Source organism: Phalangium opilio, unplaced genomic scaffold (genome assembly GCF_054372755.1).
Source record: "Phalangium opilio isolate 3A_F unplaced genomic scaffold, DU_Popi_V2 ptg000013l_1, whole genome shotgun sequence".
Classification (NCBI taxonomy): domain Eukaryota; kingdom Metazoa; phylum Arthropoda; class Arachnida; order Opiliones; family Phalangiidae; genus Phalangium; species Phalangium opilio.
The window spans coordinates 4,821,359-4,842,359 of record NW_028324148.1 but is presented as its reverse complement, the minus strand read 5'-3'; the positions used below and the strand labels follow the sequence as shown (position 1 = coordinate 4,842,359).

The window sequence follows — 21,001 nt, the reverse complement described above, 5'->3', positions numbered from 1 at the left end:
CTATTGTCTTTACCTCTCCATATTATTGTTACTGTTTTAGGCGATATGTTTTTTTTTAATGTAATATTTAAAGCGTTGGAAAGAAATAAATTAATCAGTGTGTTTTCAAATATGGTCGCATTCATTTCATAACTCCTTATCAAAGTCTTATCAAAGTACGAATGGTAGGTCACCGCGGCGTCTAGTCACGAACATTTTTGGTCCGTCGAGCCGGATCGTTCGAATCAGGCTTTATTTCCGTGGGACACTAGTTCACCGTGGGAAAACTACTGTTGCGACAAGTCCTAGAGTCTTGGTGTCGTCGTTCAAATTGGCAGGATGCCAGCGACAGCCTTGGAGAAAGCCGTAGCTGAGAGAAGGAAAGAAGAATTGAGTTTGGCTACGATCACGAAGAAAGTCCAGGGTCATTCTAAGATCCCACTCACTATCCATCAAGCAGAATTTTTCATCGAAGAAGCAGACAAAGCATGGGGGAACATTGAAGAAGCCCATGTGAAGATTACGACGTTAGATCCCGACAACCTTGAGGATTATGAATCAGTATGGAACAAGTTGTTTAACGATTACTCTGTGGCAAAGTGCGATCTTCGTGGTATCAAGGCCAGCTTAAATCCCAGCCCAGCCAGTTCAAGCCATCATGCGGAGGTCAAGCTACCAAAGTGTCAACTACCACAATTCTCTGGCGAAGTTCATGATTGGATTTCGTTTCGAGATATGTACATTACTGCAATTCATAACAATACGGATCTGTCCGAAGCTCAGAAGTTCACTTATCTCAAGTCCAGCTTGACAGGAAAGGCCGCTAAGCTGATCAAGTCACTTACGATTTCAGATGCCAACTACCGAATCGCCTGGGACACAGTTACAAACCGGTTCGAGAACAAACGCGAACTCTACTTTGCTATCATGCAACGATTTACCACGCTACCAACTGCGTCGACCAGCAATGCAAGCTCCTTGCGGTCAGTGGTGGATGGCGGAATGGAATGTACAAGAGCCTTGGACACACTAAACATATCGGACAAATGGGATTCGGTTCTAGTCTACTTGATGACGCAGAAATTGGACCCGGCAACCAGGGAACAATGGGAGTTGAGCCTAAAAACTACGGAAATTCCGGCGTATCAAGACCTTTTGGATTTCATTGAGCAACGAGCACGTTCCCTGGCAGCCTCGTCGTCAGATTCCGGGACGAAAAAGAAAGACTCACTACACAGGGCAGTCAATCTTCACACCAGACCAAGGACTGTTCCCGCCGATGGGGAATGTTCATTCTGTGCTGGAGCACATTTCAATTTCCGGTGTCCCAAGTTCACCGCCATGAAGACCGACGAGCGACGATCGTTGGTACAACAGAAGAAGTTGTGTTTCAACTGCCTGCGGACTAACCATAGAGCTCAAGAGTGTCAGCTGGGAAAAAGTTGCAAAACCTGTGGAAGAAACCATCATTCGCTTCTTCATCCCGACGAAACCACTAACCTCGGCAGTAATCAATCGTCTAACTCAACTCCAAATCCACCGCCAAGTCAAGTCCAGACAGCAATCTTGCGAGTCAAGACCTCTCAAGGCGGATGTTTGCAGTTCCGTGCCCTATTGGATAGTGGGTCAACAGTTTCATGCATATCTGAATCCTGTATTGGACGGCTGGGTCTGAACCGAGAGAAAGTCGATAGCGAAGTAATCGGTCTGGGCTCAACACAGATCGGCAGGACAAGGGGGCTTACGCAAGTCCACTTCAAGGCTCATTTTGATACGGCGAAAGAGGAGAAATTTTGCGTACATGCCTACGTGTTGAAGAAGGTCACGTGTCGTCTTCCGACTAGAAGTTATGACATTCGGGGCTGGCACCACCTGAAGCAGCTCCAACTTGCCGATCCTAACTTCAATATTCCCGGAGAAATTGACATACTCTTGGGAGCGGACATATTCTTCAAACTAATTCTCGATGGGAAACGAAATGGCGATCCGAAGCTTCCTGACGCTGTTCACTCGAGGCTGGGCTGGTTGGTATCAGGACCAGTCGACTCCATTCAACCCGGAATTCAAGTCCATCACGCAACGATTGGCCTTGAAGAAACGCTGAATCGGTTTTGGACCATCGAGCAAGTACCGAAACGGATGGCTATGACCCAAGAGGAGAGGCGGTGCGAAGAGACGTTTCAAGAGACTCATTACCGAGATCGAACTGGGCGATTCGTGGTTCAGATACCGATGAAAGAACCAAGGGTGCCTCTGGGATATTCAAGAGAAACCGCAAAGGGACGGCTGTTGCAGATGGAGAAAAAGATGAATGCACGTCCTGAACTGAAATCTCTCTACCAGGGATTCATGGATCAGTATGAGTCCTTGGGGCATATGACGGAGGCGAAGCAACTACATTCATCCGAACAGCGCATCTTTATTCCACACCATTACGTACTCAAAAATTGGGATATAACCAGTAAATTCAGAGTCGTTTTTGATGCCTCTGCCAAAACCAGCTCTGGTTCATCACTTAACGACGCTCAGATGGTTGGCCCGGTGGTTCAAGATTCGCTGTACGCTATAATACTGAGGTTCAGGATGAATCAATTCGCTTTCACAGCAGACATTACGAAGATGTATCGGCAAATCTGGGTGGCACCTCACCAACGCGATTTACAATGCATTTTATGGAGACCGTCACCAACGTCACCCATTCGAGAGTACCAATTGAACACCGTCACGTACGGAACAGCGTCGGCACCGTTCCTAGCGACTCGGGTTCTTCAGCAACTCGGCCATATGGAAACAGCCACGTATCCGTTGGGATCTAAGATCTTAAAGCAAGACTTCTATGTAGACGACGTCATGAGCGGCAGACAAACCATTGACGATACAAAGAAATCTATCTCAGAACTCCGTTCTCTAACCGATAGCGCTGGACTCATGCTCAGGAAATTTTCGTCAAACTCGTCTGAATGTCTGTCCGAGGTCCCAGCAGAACTTCGAGAAGTCAACGATGTACCTATGGTGGATGAAGATGCACTAGTCAAAACTCTTGGGTTATACTGGGATACGAATCGGGATCAATTCCTATCGTGGGAGCGGCAAGGGAGTTGAAGGAGTTTGCAAACCTAATCCAGTCTGATGCACATAACAAAGCCGTCGCAGATCATCTCTCATCTCAGAGCATCACCTGGCACTTCAACCCGGCAGGCGCACCACATTTTGGAGGCATATGGGAGGCAGGCGTGAAGTCCATGAAATATCATTTGCACAGAGTAGTGGGTCAGACTCGCCTAACGTTCGAAGAATTCACGACCATTACAACTCAGATCGAGGGATGTCTCAACTCTCGACCGCTGACACCACTCTCGTCTGACCCAACAGATCTCCGAGCACTCACCCCTGGGCATTTCTTGATAGGTGATTCGCTCCAGTCAATTCCGGACCCGAACCTGTTGCACCTGCCTATCTCAAGTCTTGGTCGATGGCAGTTACTACAAAAATTGAAACAAGACATCCATAAACGCTGGCTACGAGAATACGTGACACGATTGCAACAACGCCCAAAATGGATGAGTCCACAAAGAAATATTGTAGTCGGCGACATGGTCCTGATCAAGTCTGACGTTGCTTCTCCCACTACCTGGCCGTTAGCTAGAGTTGTACAAATCCATCCAGGACTCGACCAACTAACCAGAGTCGTGTCCTTGCGAACAAGCAAGGGCGAAATACAGCGACCCATTGTGAAGCTCTGCCTACTCCCTTTGGACCAAGGAAACTCGAGTGAAGACACTACCGACCTTCAAAATTGATATGGGATATCAACGCCGGAGAATGTTCAGTTGCTGATAAGAGAAACATAATACGATCTTACACTATATTGTTTTTTACTATTGTCTTTACCTCTCCATATTATTGTTACTGTTTTAGGCGATATGTTTTTTTTTAATGTAATATTTAAAGCGTTGGAAAGAAATAAATTAATCAGTGTGTTTTCAAATATGGTCGCATTCATTTCATAACTCCTTATCAAAGTCTTATCAAAGTACGAATGGTAGGTCACCGCGGCGTCTAGTCACGAACACCAATTAATATCGATGAAAGACCGAGAGTGCAAGCAAATCACAGGTGATAACGCCTTTGGGAGAACGGCCACTCCCTCGGGCCGGGGGCCGTCGAGAGGTTGCTGGCAAGTCGAAGGTGATTTGAACGCGGACACGAGGTCCATGGATGGTGGACTTACATCACGATGGCCTGTGAAGGGATCCCTTAACCCGGCCTCCCAGAAGCGGGATTAACTATTACAAGGCTTTGTTGTGGTCACCGTGCATGTGCACAAACAGGTCCCTTAGAATTGAGCACAAACTGATGTCATAGACTTGCGCACAAACCGATGTCATAGACTTGCGCACACACTGATGTCATAGACTTGCGCACACACTGATGTCATAGACTTGCGCACACACTGATGTCATAGACTTGCGCACACACTGATGTCATAGACTTGCGCACACACTGATGTCATAGAATTGCGCACACACTGATGTCATAGACTTACGCACAAACAGATGTCATAAACTTGTGCAAAAAGAGATGTCATATACATGTACACAAAAAGATTCCATGGACCTCTGCACAAAAACATTCCATACCCCTCAAAAATATGCACAAGAATATCTCGTACACCAGTGCACAAAAATACTCCATATCCATTTGTACAAAAATATCCCGTATCCATTTGCAGAAAAATGTTCTTTAGACCTGTGCACAAACAGATGCAGTGGCCTTTGCAAAAACAGATTCCTTAGGCCTCTGCAGAAAAAATATTCCGTAGACCTGTGCACAAACAGATACCGTAAACATGTGAACAAACAGATACCGTAGACATATGCACAAACAGATTCTGGAGACTTGTACACAAACGGAAGTCACAGGGTTGTGCAAAAACCGATGTCATAGACTTGCGCAAAAAATACATATTTATTTAATAACAGATGTTACAGGCAACCACAGAAGGCCTAGGCCTGTAAAGTGTGGTTACCGGGACAGATACACAAAAACGACAAATAAAACTTAAACTTAAATAAAACAAGCATTATAAATTAGGGATGAACCGGTACCGATACCTTATTGTCAGAGTAGGAAATGACACAGAGGGTATTTGGTAAAAACAAGACTTAGGTTTATTTATTCACTTGAAATTATACAGATAAATTATTTAACTGATTGCCGGAGAACGCGAGTTTAGGCAGCCGCAAGCGGAGACGTATTCGTCGGGGAGACTCTTAACCTAGCCAGGGCAAGCTTTATCAGCTAGTTACGTCCTGGTTTCGGTTACCTAGCGGGCTAAGCTTTTACAGCTCTACTATCCCGGGTCGGATGAGGCTCCGAGGCGAAGGACGATTTCTCTCGGCCTTTCCTCGCCTTTTATACCCCGCGACTTGGGGCTGGTTTCTTAACCCCAGTAACACGACTGTTCCGCGTTCGAGTCGGTTCGAGGTAGATTCGTCGGTTTATGGTCTAGTCGGTAGTTAGGACTAAAATCCGGCTCTTATCCAACTTCAGTTGCCAACTCCGCTTTGCAGTCGGCCGTGAGAACAATAAAATAGAGTTGGCTGATAGTTGTATTTTAAGTCGGTTAATGTAATGAAGGATTAGGTCGGCTGCTCGACTCCTTACCAACTAACACGCGTTTCTTTCAAATAAAAGTTAACAATATGGGTCTAGAGGTCGACATATCCGACTTTTAACCGATCACACTGAAAATTTCAGATTTAGTTGTAATGAAGCTTCTTCCGCGTTTCAGTCGGTTCGAGGTAGATTCTTCGCTTTATGGCCTAGTCAGCACTTACGACTAAAGTCCGCCTCTTATCCAACTTCAGATACCAGCTCCGCTTTGAAGTCAGCAGTGAGAACAAACAAATAGAGTTGGCTGATAGTTACATTTTATGTCGGTTAGTGTAAGAAAGGATTAGGTCGGCTTCTCAACTCCTTACCAACTAACATGGGTTTTTATCAAATTAACAACAAGGGTCGAGAGGTCGGCATATCCGACTACCTACCGATCAATACTAAACATTTCAAATTTCTTTATAATGAAGCTTCTTCCACGTTTGAGTCGGTTCGAGGTATATTCGTCGGTTTATGGTCTAGTCGGCACTTATAACTGACTCTTATCCAACTTCAGTTACTAGCTTCGCTTTGAAGTCGGCCGTGAGAACAAACAAATAGAGTTGGCTGATAGTTACATTTTAAGTCGGTTGGTGTAAGGAAGGATTAGGTCGGCTGCTCAACTCCTTACCAACTAACATGGGTTTTTATCAAATTAACAACAAGGGTTGAAAGGTCGGCATATCCGACTACCTACCGATCAATACTAAACATTTCAAATTTCTTTATAATGAAGCTTCCGCGATTGAGTCGGTTCGAGGTAGATTCGTCGGTTTATGGTCTAGTTGGCACTTACAACGGAAATCCGACTCTTATCCAACTTCAGTTGCTAACTCCGCTTTGCAGTCGGCCTTGAGAACAATAGAATAGAGTAGTCTGATAGTTACATTTTAAGTCGGTTAATGTAATGAAGGATTATGTTGGCTGCTCGACTCCTTACCAACTTAAATGCGTTTTTATCAATGTGCACCAGTTTGTCAACGGTTTAAGATTATCTTAAACATTAAAATATATATAATTAATATTATATATTTTCTTCGATAATTATTAACCTTATTGCGCGTTACATCGTTTAAAAAATAACTATTGAACATTCTTGAGAGACTAGACTAATATTGACGTTTGAAATGAAGCATACGCCCATTGTTGTCTTACTCAAATCGGTACATAAGGTTTCGAATCTTAGTAATGGATAAGAACAGCTCAATTGCGTGAACCTTTGGTGGAAACTGCACCATATCGAGGCTAGAAGCTTCTTGTAACCCTAACCTTAACAATGATGAAGGAGTAGAAGCCAGTAAGTACACACTGGTGTCCATGTGGGATGGACAGAATACCAGATGAAAGTGGTGTTTAGAAGACAGTAACTACAACCTGAAAGCCGATCATAAATAAGCTTTAAATCCGACCATAAACAAGCCAAAAGCCGACCATAAACAATCCATAAAGCCGACCATAAACAATCCATAAAGCCAACCATAAAAGAGCCATAAAGCCGACCATAAACAAGTCGTAAAGCTTACCATAATCAAGTCGCAAAGCCGACCACAAACAAGCCATAAAGCCGACCCAAAACAGCCATAAAGCCGACCACAAACAAGCCATGAAGCCGACCACAAACAAGCCATAAATCCGACAAATAACAGTGGATAAAGCCGACCGCAATTAGATTAATAATCCGACCATAACCAGATAACAAAGCCGACTTCTTGTTTGACAAGGTAAGAGCTGGACACGCTTACTTTTTAGAGTCGGTTAAAGTGCTGGCAAAATTTGTATGACCTGAAGTCGGGCCGACGCTTAAACGGATAGGACATTTCGACGGTCGAAATGAAAGTTTACCGACGCTTTTACGTCAGTGTTGGTTGGACCTCGAACCGACTGCGTCGGTCCAACGTCGATTTTGTTACTGGGGTTGGGTCGGGTTTTCCATCCTGTGTTTGGCCGTGAGATGGCGTTGGTGTGCTTTGGCGCCTTTGGTTCGATATTTGGCGCGATATTTGAATGTTGGTTCTTACTTGGGCGCGGTGCGATATTTGGCGCGATATTTGAATGTAGGTTCTTACTTGGGCGCGACAATATCGGTATCGGCACCGATACTCGGGGTTTCCCGATAGTATCGGATCGGTTGGTTCGATACCGATACTAAACCGATACTCGTTTAAAATGCGTTATATGGCGCTACATGACATTTTTAGGTCTTTTAGTAACGTAATGATGGTGATAATATCTCATTTCTATGAATTTCAATCGTGACGAGTTCTCATTTATATAAAAAGTACCTGAATTCAGTTTATCTAACAACTAATAAGCGAAAATCTTTCTTAGTACGCGCCTACTACTCTAGGGATGAACCGATACCATATCGGTATGGGTTGAAGTATCGGGTTTTGGATCATAGTGAGTAAATATCGGTATCGATCGGTATCGGGTTAAGCCTGGTATCGGCCATCTCTATTATAAATACAAATCTATGAATGTCTAAAATTTTGAGTAAATTATCCATTTGTTCAAAACGATTCCATACCCATTTGCACAAAACGATTCCATAGACCTGTGCACAAAAATATTCCATAGACCTGTGCACAAAGAGATTCCATAAAACTGTACACAAAAATATTCCATAGACCTGTGCCCAAAAGAGATTCCATAAAACTGTGCACAAAAAGATTCCCTAGACCGGTGCTCAAAAAAAATATTCCGTAGGCCTGTGCACAAACAGATGCCGTAGACCTGTAAAGAAACAGATTCCGTAAACCTGTGCACAGATGCCGTAGGCCTGTGTACAAACAGATTCCAGAGACCTGTCCACAGATTTCGTAGCCATGTGCACAAACAGATTCCGTAGACTTGTACACAAGTGCAAGTCACAGGCTTGTGTACAACAGATGTCATAGACATGTTCAAATCAGATTCCATAGTTTTGTGCACAAACAGAAGTCATAGACCTGTGCACAAAAACATTCTATAGACTTGTGTACATACAGGTTCCATAGACTTGTGCAGAAAATATTTCATGGAGCTGTGCAGAAAATATTTCATGGAGCTGTGCAGAAAATATTTCATGGAGCTGTGCAGAAAATATTTCATGGAGCTGTGCACAAAATATTTCATGGAACTGTGCACATAAATATTCCATAGACCTGCGTGCTAAAGATCCCATAGGCCTGTGTACATAAAGATTTCATACCCATCGCTCAAAACTATTCCATACCCATCTGCACAAAAATATTCCCTAGACCTGCGCACAAAAAATTTCATAAAACTGTGCACAAAAAGATTCCATTGACCTATGCCTAAAATATTTTATTGGCTTTTGTATAAACATGTGACATAAACCTGTGTACAAAATTATTCCACACCCATTTGCATAAACATTTTTCGTAGACCCGTGCACAAACAGATGTCATAGGCTTGTGTAAAAAACTGTTTTCATTGACTTGCTCAAAAAGAGATGTCATCCACATATGCACATCAGATTCCGTAGACTTGTGCACATAAAGATTCTTCAGACTTGTGCACAAACATGTTTTGTAGACCTGTACACATACAGATACCATAGACTTGTGCAAATATAGATGTCAAATATTTGTGCAAAAATATATGTCAAATATTTGAACAAAAACACATCCCTCTGACTTGTGCATATTACCGGCTGCTGCTATAATCTGCGTAACAAGCTGTCAAGATAGTTTTTTAAACGTGTTAAATAAAATACGCAAGTTAAATAATAACAAGTTGGGGAAACCAAAATTAACCTCTCCGAGCCGAGACGAATTTACTTTCTAATCTAAACACAGTCCACCAGCCAGTGAGAAAAACCGGAAAGACGTAGTTCAAATTGGCGGGATATAGCGAAGGTCATTTGTAAAGGTTTAATCGTTTAACATTTCCCTGTGTATTCTCATAATTCTAATATCTATCACTTAAGTGTGTATTTAACTTTCGTCTCACTCTGAACCGTTAACACCTCTTGTAACAGAACACGAAACAAGGTCAATTCTGGTTTAAATCTAGGGTATCTTATTTCATAGACCCGACCCAATCGCTTCAACACTTATAGATAGACGAAGTATTAAAATCCATAATATCAGAAGGGAATAAGGGAGAAGGGAGACATTAGAGCCTGCTATGGTAACGAGAGTCCGACCAACCTCAAGAAAACCGCGAAAACTTTGCGCAAGTACTCAGCTTTTAACCAATTTACTGCAAATATAGTTCTTTAAGTTCTCCGCGGTATCAGCCTCAGGCGGCCTATTTGTCTGCTAGATTTTCATTCTCCAAAGGCTTAGGGCTGTCGATGTTTCGTTCTTGTGTAATTAAAACCTCAAGTATGTATTTTATTGAAAATAATTTTTATTTTTTAATATTAATTCAGAATAATTAGTTTCCATCTATTTATCAACTTCAAATTATCTGATTTTGGTATGTTCTCAATTCCCGTGCATCTAAATTAATTGAACAGCTTGATTTCGTTTATCATTATGTTTATCTCCTTCAATGTAAAGTTGTAAACAAAACTACTTTTTATACGTCAACCGAGACGTCACCTTCTTATCTGACGTCACAGCTACGACAGGAGTTAGATAGCCAATCAGTGAAGGGTAGTTGACTTGAGGTTGGTAAGACTGTTGTTACGAGTATAAAGCATTATGGAGATATAAAGTGTGTCCCTTCTCTCTTATTCCCTTCTGATAATATGTAGTGAAGTTAAAAGTTGCGTTTACACTATATATAAATGTAGTAAAGCTTAATTAAAAAGTAAACACCAAATTTGAAATGTTAATATAAAAGATGTTCTTGGAAAATTGAGATGAAACAGAGCTTTATAGCTACACAACTACTAAAAGAATCGTAATGCCGAAAAATATTTAAAATATTTCCATTTAATATTCTGCAAACAGGAAATGTTATCGATTTGTAAGAGATCTTATCATCTTACTCGCTTTATATTAACTTTGATATGCGTGTAGTGTTTCGCTTCGAATGCAATCTTCATTACTCGTTCTATATAAACTCTCACTTGTGTCATTACATAGAAAGAAGTTTATCATAAATAATTAATTAAATAAAACTGATATTAATTATTTTAATCGTCAGTATTTTACGTTAATTATAGTTAGGGAACACCTCAGAACTTTCGTAAATTTAGGGTATATAAGGCGATTGATTCACATTAAGTCATAAGAAAATGGGCAATTGCATGAACCTTTGGTGGCGATCCCACCTTAGGGAGGCTAGACGTTTCTCGTAACCCTAGCCGCTCGCCGCGTACATCTTAAGCCTAACGACGATGATGGAGTAGAAGCCAATGTTACAGATTGGTGTCTATGTGGTATAGACGAAAGACCAGTAGAGGGTGGTGTTAGAAGCCAATGTTGCAGATTAGTGTCTATGTGGTATAGACGGAAGACCAGTAGATGGTGGTTGTTAGAAGCCAATAAAGATAGATTGGTGTGTTTGTGGGATACACGAAAGACTAGCGCATGGTGTTGTTGTTAAAAGCCAATAAATACTGAGGGTGTTGAGTGAAAGAATTGGCGGTTAGTCTGCAGATGAAGGCGTAACGACTAGTCAATGATTGGCGTTAAATAAGATAGATAAAGCTTTTCGGAATTTCTATGTACTGCGAACGCGGTCCGGAAATTGCGAACACGTTTGCTCCGATTTGCCAACTGCGAACGCGGTGACAGACACACAGACAGACAGACACACACACACACAGACACGTCCAGTGCAATACCTCTCCGTGACGTCATCGTCACTCGGAGAGGTAAAAACTCTAGTTATTTAATCTAATAAATAGATGAAATAAAAAGCATAGCGATGTTTCTGATTGCAAATAAGCAAGTAAAAGTTGTAATTAGTTCAGCTAGAGGCTCACAGATGGCGATGTCATGTTTTGATAAACGTGCTTGATAAAAACATTTTGTGTTTCGCGGTAAGCCGATTTGAATTGTAACTCTAGGTTTAACACATACATTCTATCTCATGGTCCAAGGATACCCCCTTTGAATGGAAAATTTATAGGACATGTCCACTGGAGTGTGAAAACATTGTGTTGCGTCTTCATAGTCAAGCTAGCTATCAAAATTTCGGAATATTTTTCTGGTCAATGATCTCCCCCTTAGTTTTTAAAAAATTTATGGGACATTTTAAAATTTTATTGGACGATGCCCAGTGCCCCGTGCTTATTTCCAGCTCTGTGTGCAGTGAGTCAGTACATAGCCCACTTGATCACGCGCATCACGACGCAAGCTACTGCTCGTCGCCAAGGTCATTTGTAAAGGTTGAAGCGTTTTGTAATTTTCTGTGTATCCTCAATAATTCTAATGAGGACCTAATATCTATCACTTTAACTTTCGGCTCACCCTAAACCGTTAAGACCTCCTATAAGAGGACGCGAAACAAGGTCAATTCTGGTTTAAATCTAGGGTATCTTATTTCATAAACCCAATCGTTTCAACACTTATGGAGAGAAGAAGTATTAACATCCATATTATCTAATGAAGTTTAAAGTTACGTTTACACTATATATAAATGTAGTAAAGCTGAATTTAAAAGTAAACACCAAATTTGAAATGTTTATATCAAAAGATGCTCTTGGAATATTGAGATGAAACAGAGCTTTATAGCTACACAACTACTAAAAGAATCGTAATGCCGAAAAATATTTGAAATATTTCCATTTAATATTCTGCAAAAAGAAAATGTTATCGTTTTGTAAGAGATCTTTTCATCTTGCTCGCTTTACTATCCTTTATATTCTAAGGGAGGTTTTTGGATTGGTTTTAACTTTTTTCGTATTAAGTTTATTGTTTCGATATTTTTCTACTGAACTAAAATCCGGACCCTTAATATGTGGTAAAAATTTCAAGATGATCCACCTGATAGATTTGAAAACGGACTTAAATGAAAGCCCCATTTTTAAAGTGGGCGCCAATTTTTGTTTCATTAAGAAAAACAAAGTTTAAGTATTGTTTTCAATAGTTTTAAGTACCTGCTCCGAGTTACGTGGTTTACCTTTAAACTGTGGAACTTAAGACTTTTTTGCTGGGTTAAGTAATAAAGAAAGTCATTCTAAGACTTGCGTAGTTTTACTCCGGATATAGTGGTAGGGCAATTAGCTATCTTAATTGTCATTACAACTATTGCGCGTCCAACTAATTTAGTTGCGAAGTACAGATTAAACTTAATTAAACAAAATAAGCAATTAAAGATAATTACCAATTATAGGTAATTAAATTTTTACACGAGTCTAAACTATAACAGCTGTTTGCGTACAAGTCTACGGAATCTGTTTAAGCGCAGACCTACAGAATCTGTTTAAGCGCAGACCTACAGAATCTTTATGTGCACGCAAGTCTGAAGAATCATTATGTGCACGCAAGTCTGAAGAATCTTTATGTGCTCACAATTCTGAAGAATCTTTATGTGCTCACAATTCTGAAGAATCATTATGTGCTCACAATTCTGAAGAATCATTATGTGCACACAATTCTGAAGAATCATTATGTGCACACAAGTCTGAAGAATCATTATGTGCACACAAGTCTGAAGAATCATTATGTGCACACAAGTCTGAAGAATCTTTATGTGCACGCAAGTCTGAAGAATCATTATGTGCACGCAAGTCTGAAGAATCATTATGTGCACGCAAGTCTGAAGAATCTTTATGTTCACACAAGTCTGAAGAATCTTTATGTTCACACAAGTCTGAAGAATCATTATGTGCACACAAGTCTGAAGAATCTTTATGTGCACACAAGTCTGAAGAATCATTATGTACACACAAGTCTGAAGAATCTTTATGTGCCCAAGTGAAAAATCTTTATTTGCGCAGGTCTACGACTTCTGTTTGTGCGCAGATCTATGGAATCTGATTTGCTCATTTCTATGACATCCTTTTTTGCGCAAGTCAATAACATCCTTTTTTGCGCAAGTCAATAACATTTGTTTATGCACAAGTCTAAAACAACTGTTTGTGCACAAGTCTAAAACATCTGTTTGTACACAAGTCTAAAACATCTGTTTGTACACAAGTCTAAAACATCTGTTTGTACACAAGTCTAAAACATCTGTTTGTACACAAGTCTAAAACATCTGTTTGTACACAAGTCTAAAACAACTGTTTGTGCGCAAGTCTATTCCATCTGTTTGTGCACAAGTCTAAATCATCTGTTTGTGAGCAAGTCTATAACACCTGTATGTACACAAGACTAAAACATCTGTTTGTGCACAAGTCTATTCCATCTGTTTGTGCACAAGTCTATAACACCTGTGTGTGCACAAGTCTATAACACCTGTGTGTGAACAAGTCTATTCCATCTGTTTGTGCACAAGTCTATAACACCTGTGTGTGAACAAGTCTATAACATCTCTTTGTGCACAATTCTATAACACCTGCTTGTGAACAAGTCTATAACACCTGTGTGTGAACAAGTCTTTAACATCTCTTTGTGCACAAGTCTATAACATCTGTTTATTCACAAGTCTATGACATCTGTTTGTGCACACGCGAGTGACTTCTGTCTGAGCAAGGGTCTACGGAATATTTTTGAGCACGGGTCTACGTATTATTTTTGTGCAAATGGGTATGGAATCTTTCTGAGCATAAGGGTTTGAAATGTGTTTGAGCACAGGGGCATTGAAAATGGTTGTGCAACTCTATGGAATCTGATGTGCACATGTCTATAACATCTCTTTTTGCGCGAGTCTGCGACATTTCTTTGTGCACAAGCCTGTGATTTCTATTTGTGCATAAGTGTACGAAATATTTTTATGCATTGGTGTACGGAATATTTTTATGCATTGGTGTACGGAATATTTTTATGCACAATTGTACGGAATATTTTTGTGCACAGGTGTACGAACTGTTTTTGTTCACAGGTGTACGGAATATTTTTGTGCATAGGTGTATGGAATATTATGGTGAAAATGGATTTGGAATATTTTTGTGCACAGGTGTACGGAATATTTTTGTGAAAATGGATACCGAATATTTTTGTGCACAGGTGTACGTGATATTTTTGTGCACAGGTGAACGTGATATTTTTGTGCAAATGGGTGAGGAACATTTTTGAGCATAGGGATATGGAATGTTTTTGTGCAGAGGTCCATGGAATACTTTTGTGTACAGGTATATGGAATGTTTTTGTGCAGAAGTCCGTGGAATATTTTTTGTGTACAGGCATATGACTCATGTTTGTGCACAAATCTATAGAATGTTTTGTACACCGGTCTAGGACATATGATTGTGCACAAGTCTATGACATCAGTTTGTGCAAAAGTCTAAGGGATGTGTTTTTGCACAAATATTTGACATCTATTTTTGCACAAATATTTGACATATATTTTTGCACAAGTCTATGGTATCTGTGTGTACAGGTCTATAAAATATGTTTGTGCACAAGTCTGAAGAATCTTTATGTGCACAAGTCATCGGAATCTCTTGTGCAAATGTCGATGACATCCCTTTTTGAGGAAGTCTATGAAATCAGTTTTTTACACAAGCATATGACATCTGTTTGTGCACAAGTCTATAACATCGGATTGTGCAAAACCGTGTGACTTCTGTTTGTGTACTAGTCTGTGGAATCTATTTGTGCACGAGTCTTCGTAATATATTTGTGCGCAAATCTATGGAATCTGTTTATGCGCTAGTCTACGGCATCTGTTGGTGCACGGGTCTACGGAAAATGTTTGTGCAAATGGGTGTGGAATATTTTTGAGCATATAGGCCGGGGTATGGAATGTTTCTGAACAGGTCCAAGGCATGTTTTTGTGCACAGGTCCATGGAATATTTTTGTACACAGGTCTATATCACATGTTTATACAAAATCCAATAGAATATTTTGTGCATAGGTCAATGGAATCTTTTTGTGCACAGCACAGTTTTATGAAATATTTTGTGCGCAGGTCTAGGGAATATTTCTGTGCAAATGGTTATGGAATAGTTTTGTGCTATGGGTATGAAATCTTTATGTACACAGGTCTATGGAATCTTTAACGCGCAGGTCTAAGGAATCTTTATGTGCACAAGCATATATAATGTTTTGTGCACAGTTCCATGAAATCTTTTGTGCACATCTCCATGAAATCTTTTGTGCACAGGTCTATGGAAACTTGATGTGCACAAGTCTATAGAATGTTTTTGTGCACAGGTCTATGACTTCTGTCTATGAATCTGGTTTGCACATGTCTATGACATATGTTGTGCACAAGCCTGTGACTTCCACTTGTGTACAAGTCTAAGCAATTTGTTTGTGCACATGGCTACGGAATCTGTGCACAGATCTCCGGAATCTGTTTGTACACAGGCCTACGGCATCTGTTTGTGCACAGGTATACGGAATCTGTTTCTTTACAGGTCTACGGCATCTGTTTGTGCACAGGTCTACGGCATATTTTTTTGAGCACAGGTCTAGTGAATCTTTTGTGCGCAGTTTTATGGAATCTCTTTGGGCACAGTTTTATGGAATCTCTTTGGGCACAGGTCTATGGAATATTTTTGTGCACAGGGCTATGGAATAGTTTCGTGCAAATGGGTATAAAATTGTTTTGTGCAAATGGGTATGGAATCTTTATGGAAACAGGTCTATGACTTCTGTTTGTAAACAAGTCTAAGACTTCTGTTTGTGCTCTAGTCCATGGAATCTGATGTGCACATATCCATGACATCTCTTATTGCGCAAGTCTAAGACTTCTGTTTGTGCACTAGTCCATGGAATCTGATGTGCACATATCCATGACATCTCTTATTGCACAAGTCTATGATGTATTTTTTGTGCCAGTCTATGACATCTGTTTGTGCACATGTCTAGGGTATCTGTTTGTGCACATGTCTACGGTATCTGTTTGTGCACAGGTCTACGGAATATTTTTGTGCACAGGTCTACGGAATATTTTTGTCCACAGGCCTACTGAATCGGTTTGTGCAGAGGCCTAAGGAATCTGTCTTCGCAAAGGCCACTGCATCTGTTTGTGCACAGGTCTAAAGAACTTTTTTCTGCAAATGGATACGGGATATTTTTGTGCAAATGGATACGCAGTATTTTTGTGAACTGGTGTACGAGATATTCTTGAGCATATTTCTGAGCATAGGGGTATGGAATGTTTTTGTGCAGAGGTCCATGGAATCTTTTTGTGTACAGGTATATAACATCTCTTTTTGCACAAGTTTATGACATATGTTTGTGCGTAAGTCTATGACATTAGTTTGTGCGCATGTCTATGACATCATTTTGTGCGCAAGTCTATGACATCATTTTGTGAGCAAGTCTATGACATCAGTTTGTGCTCAATTCTAAGGGATCTGTTTGTGCACAATTCTATGGGGTCTGTTTGTGCACAAGTCTACGGGATCTGTTTGTACACAATTATATGACAGGTGTTTTCACAAGTCTATGTTATCTACGAAATATCCTTGTGCACTCAGGGTGACCACAAATAACCTCGCAATAGTTATAGGAAAATAGGAAATTTACAATTGATTTACAGGAAATTATAGTAGACTAGCTGTTATCCGCGGCATCGCTTGAGTGTAGTAAGAACTTCCATCAAGTATTGGTACATTTTACTGATTCGACTAATATTTTTGTAGCATCCTAGGAGCGAAGGCACTCGGCGTCGCCCATCAGCTAGTCGGGACATTTTTTATTACTTTACACGCAGACATTCTATAAAGAAAGGTTTTTAAATAACTGGCCACCATTTAAAATGATGGCAACAAATCGATCCCGAAAGACCATTCAGCCCGTCTATAGGTTAAAGGAATCCAGTGTACTAAATATTTGTGAAATCGGTTGAAACTCGTGGACTTTCTTACAAAGAGAAGATTTGTTACAATTCTGGGCGCCATTTATGAAGATGGCGGCGGATTGGAAAAATCTTTCTTAGTACGCGCGTACTACTTACGAGTAACGTTCCTCCTAATTTTCAGCCTTCTGGGGCCAGCGGTTTGGGCTGGGCGATGATTATCAGTCAGTCTGTCAGTCAGTCAGGACTTTGATTTATATAGATATAGATGTATAATTAAAAAAACAGGAAAAGACAAGAGAACTACTCTTGCAAAAATACCAAAATATAGGTTGCAAATGCCTTGAAAGTAATAAGACAAGATTTACAAAGGAGCTTTGGTTTAATTATAACCATAAGTTCGTAAGATTTGTTACATAAATTTGTCACTGGAAACTGAGAGCTTGTCTCGAAGTGACGTAAATGAAACGTCATAGATTCTCGTAAAGCGACGCCTGATGAGGCCCTGTCAAAGGTTTAGTATAGACTAAATAGGAAGATGGAGTAGAAAATCGCGTGTAGTCAATTCTCGCGTCGTTCTCGAACTAGCTCTCATTAAGTCTCGAGCATTTCGAAATATAGGAAGTGTCATATTTATGGAACGTAATCTGAGAAACATATGCTATAACTTTAAAACATCACCGACTTCCGTGACAAATATTTTTAGAGGCTTCCATAGCTTTGGTGATATATAACAAAACCAAAAGTGAGAGCGCACAAAATATCTACAATTTCAAAAAATAGGAAAATATAGGAAAATTATCGAAATTATAGGAACTAATAGGAAGACATCCGAAAAGAGGAAAAATTATAAAATTTAGGAAATGTGGTCACCCAGCGCAGGTCTATGGAATATGTTTGCGCACAGGTGTATAGATTGCTTTTGTACACAGGTCTACGTAATAATTTTTTAGCCTAAGTCTTTGGAATCTATTTGTATTATTGCATCCACTGTGCTTTGCACGTGAAAACGACGGGAAGGCAATCTGAGTTGGACTGGGCGTTGAAGCAATCAAGATTAATACTTCTATAATAGATGGTTAGGGCCTTGTTAGTTTAAACGCGGTAACTAATAAACGCGCAATACCACAAGACTTAAATGGAGCGCCTGCTTTTCAGTATACGTTTTGTATTATTATTATTATTATTATTTTATTAATGCCCATAATGTTGTACAGGATATGGTTAACAAAAATATTTTTGCATTATCCCTTGCCACATGAGTATAATGCTCGTGCGTGGCAGGGTTACAAAATTATGTATTTATACTAATTACTTAATTATGGCATATTAAAGTTGGTAACGAGAAAAACGTCATATCGAAACGGTTACAATGATATAATAGTTATTTATATTATAACAATATATTTTAGTACTTTAGTTATTAGTTATGCATCATGTTTTTTAGTGTAGTATGTTCAATTCCTAAGAGCCACGCTATTATTTTCTTCTTGTATATTTGAGGGTTGGTACATAATTTTATATTAATTTCTAACATATTATATAATCTAGGGCCTAAATACGAAACGTGTCTCTGTCCAATACTTTTTTGAGGTTTTGTAGTCAATAAATTACCTTCTTCCACAAATCGCGTTACATACGTTTTTGGTGGTTCCATAATTTGTCTATTTTTAAAAGTGTACATTAGTATTTCTTTAGCATATAAGTGTTTAAGAGAAAAAACTTGAAATTCGTTAAAAAGCAAATTGCTCGAATATCGTGCATCTCTCCTCAAACAGGTTCGTATGATTTTCCTTTGCAGGATTTCTAGTGGTTCAAGAATGTTCACATAGGTCCCCCCCCCAACCAATTATCCCGTAGGCTATGATTGACTGTATTATGGCATGGTAGACTATCCTTAGATAAGGCAATTTAAGAAAATTTCTGATTATTCTGAATTTATACAAGCTCAATCTAATTCTGTTGGTGGTATAAGTTATCTGTTCTTGCCATCTTAAATTGTCATCTATTATGATTCCTAAGTATTTAATTTTCTCAACTCTTTCTAACTTCAAACAGTCCGAGGTACAAGTTGAGCAGTTTCCCATGTGACCGCTTTTGTGTACCACTATGTCCCAAGGTAGATCTTTAATCGTTCTTGAGGAAAAGCAAATGTATTTGGTTTTGTTAGTGTTGAGGGTTAATAAATTTTGTTTGAGTATGACGCAGATTTTATTTAGAGAGTTTTGGGCTTTAGTTAGAACTTCGGGCCAGCTGTTTGCATTAAACAATAACGTAGTATCGTCTGCAAAAGAAATCAATTTGCCATCGATTTCAGTCGAACACAGGTCGTTTATGTATACTAAAAATAATATTGGTCCAATTATTGTACCCTGGGGTATACCGTATTTCATTTCACAGGGGTAGCTTAGGCTCTTGTTAATTTTTACAATGGTATCTCTTTTGTGTAAGTAACTTCTAAACCAATCGTGAGCCACTCCACGTATTCCTGCTTTCTCCAGTTTTTGAAGAAGTATCCTATGTGAGACTGTGTCGAAAGCCTTTTTTAAATCAAGGAATATGCCTATAGATTTTTTGTTTTTATCTATGTCATTATATAATGTACTCGTCACTTCTAAAATAGCATCATTCGTATTCAGTTTTTCTCTAAAACCATATTGGTTTTTGGATAGGTAATTAGAGTTTTCTAGGAACTTAGTTAGTTGAATTTTTATAACTTTTTCGAATATTTTTGAAATATTACTGAGAAGAGCTATTGGGCGGTAGTTTCCAATTTCGGTTTTGTTCCCAGCTTTGAAAATCGGTATAATTATTGCTCTCTTTAGTATGTCCGGGAAAATTCCTTTTTCGAGTGATAAATTTATTATGTGTGAGAGTGGCCTTGATATGTATTGGTTCAGTTTTTTAAAAGTTTTAATATCTATGTCGTCGTGCCCGTTAGATTTCGAATTTTTTAAGGATGCTATTATTGTTGTGATATCTCTCGAATCTATCGGCGAGAAAAATATAGATATAGGGTTGTTATTGTTAGTATTGAGATCTTGCGAGGGGTCGTTATTGTTAGATAGTATGTCATTTGCTAGATTTTCACCTATTGAGGAGAAATACAGATTAAAGCAATTTGCTATTTCCTTTGGCTGTTTGTCACTTTGATATTCTTGGTCTTTATATATGATTTTCTCTATGGGGTTAAATTTTTTCTTGTGATTTGTGGACTCATTAATAGTCTCCCATATCGTTTTTGGATCGCGATTGCACATATTTATTTTAGTTTTATAATATTCATTTTTGACAATTCTTATTAGTTGTGTCAATTTGTTCCGATATTTCTTATAGTGGTTTTCTAAGGCAGTATTAAACGGTTCGACTTGCAAACGTTTAGCTAGGGAGTCTCGTTTCCTTATTGATGTAATCAAAGGGTAAGTTATCCAAGGTTTTAATTTTTGTTTTTTATGAAAGTAGCTAATATGTTTCGTTTTTACTACTAGTTCAATGTTTCTCTTTAATATTTCTATAAAAGTATTAGTGGCATTATTAGGTTCGTTCTGGTTAAAAACTTCGCTCCATGTTTCTTTCTCAATATTTTTAAATAAGTTTTCATAGTTA

The 21,001-nt window shown here is 39.3% G+C and overlaps 2 protein-coding genes across 2 annotated transcripts; both read left to right on the top strand.

Moving 5' to 3' along the window:
* Nucleotides 1-318: 318 nt before the first annotated feature.
* On the top strand, nt 319-3,081 carry LOC149707897 (uncharacterized). The gene has a single exon (XM_089863831.1). It carries the CDS (start codon nt 319-321, stop codon nt 3,079-3,081), a length of 2,763 nt encoding a protein of 920 aa, XP_089719957.1.
* A 140-nt stretch (nt 3,082-3,221) lies between these two features.
* Nucleotides 3,222-3,779, top strand: LOC149707896 (uncharacterized). Its single transcript, XM_089863830.1, has one exon. The coding sequence runs from the start codon at nt 3,222-3,224 to the stop codon at nt 3,777-3,779; it is 558 nt and encodes a 185-aa protein (XP_089719956.1).
* The last annotated feature ends 17,222 nt before the right edge of the window (nt 3,780-21,001 follow it).

Excerpts from the sequence above, each read along its gene's own strand:
- LOC149707897 (XM_089863831.1), top strand. The coding sequence starts at position 319 with ATGCCAGCGACAGCCTTGGAGAAAGCCGTAGCTGAGAGAAGGAAAGAA.
- LOC149707896 (XM_089863830.1), top strand. The coding sequence starts at position 3,222 with ATGAAATATCATTTGCACAGAGTAGTGGGTCAGACTCGCCTAACGTTC.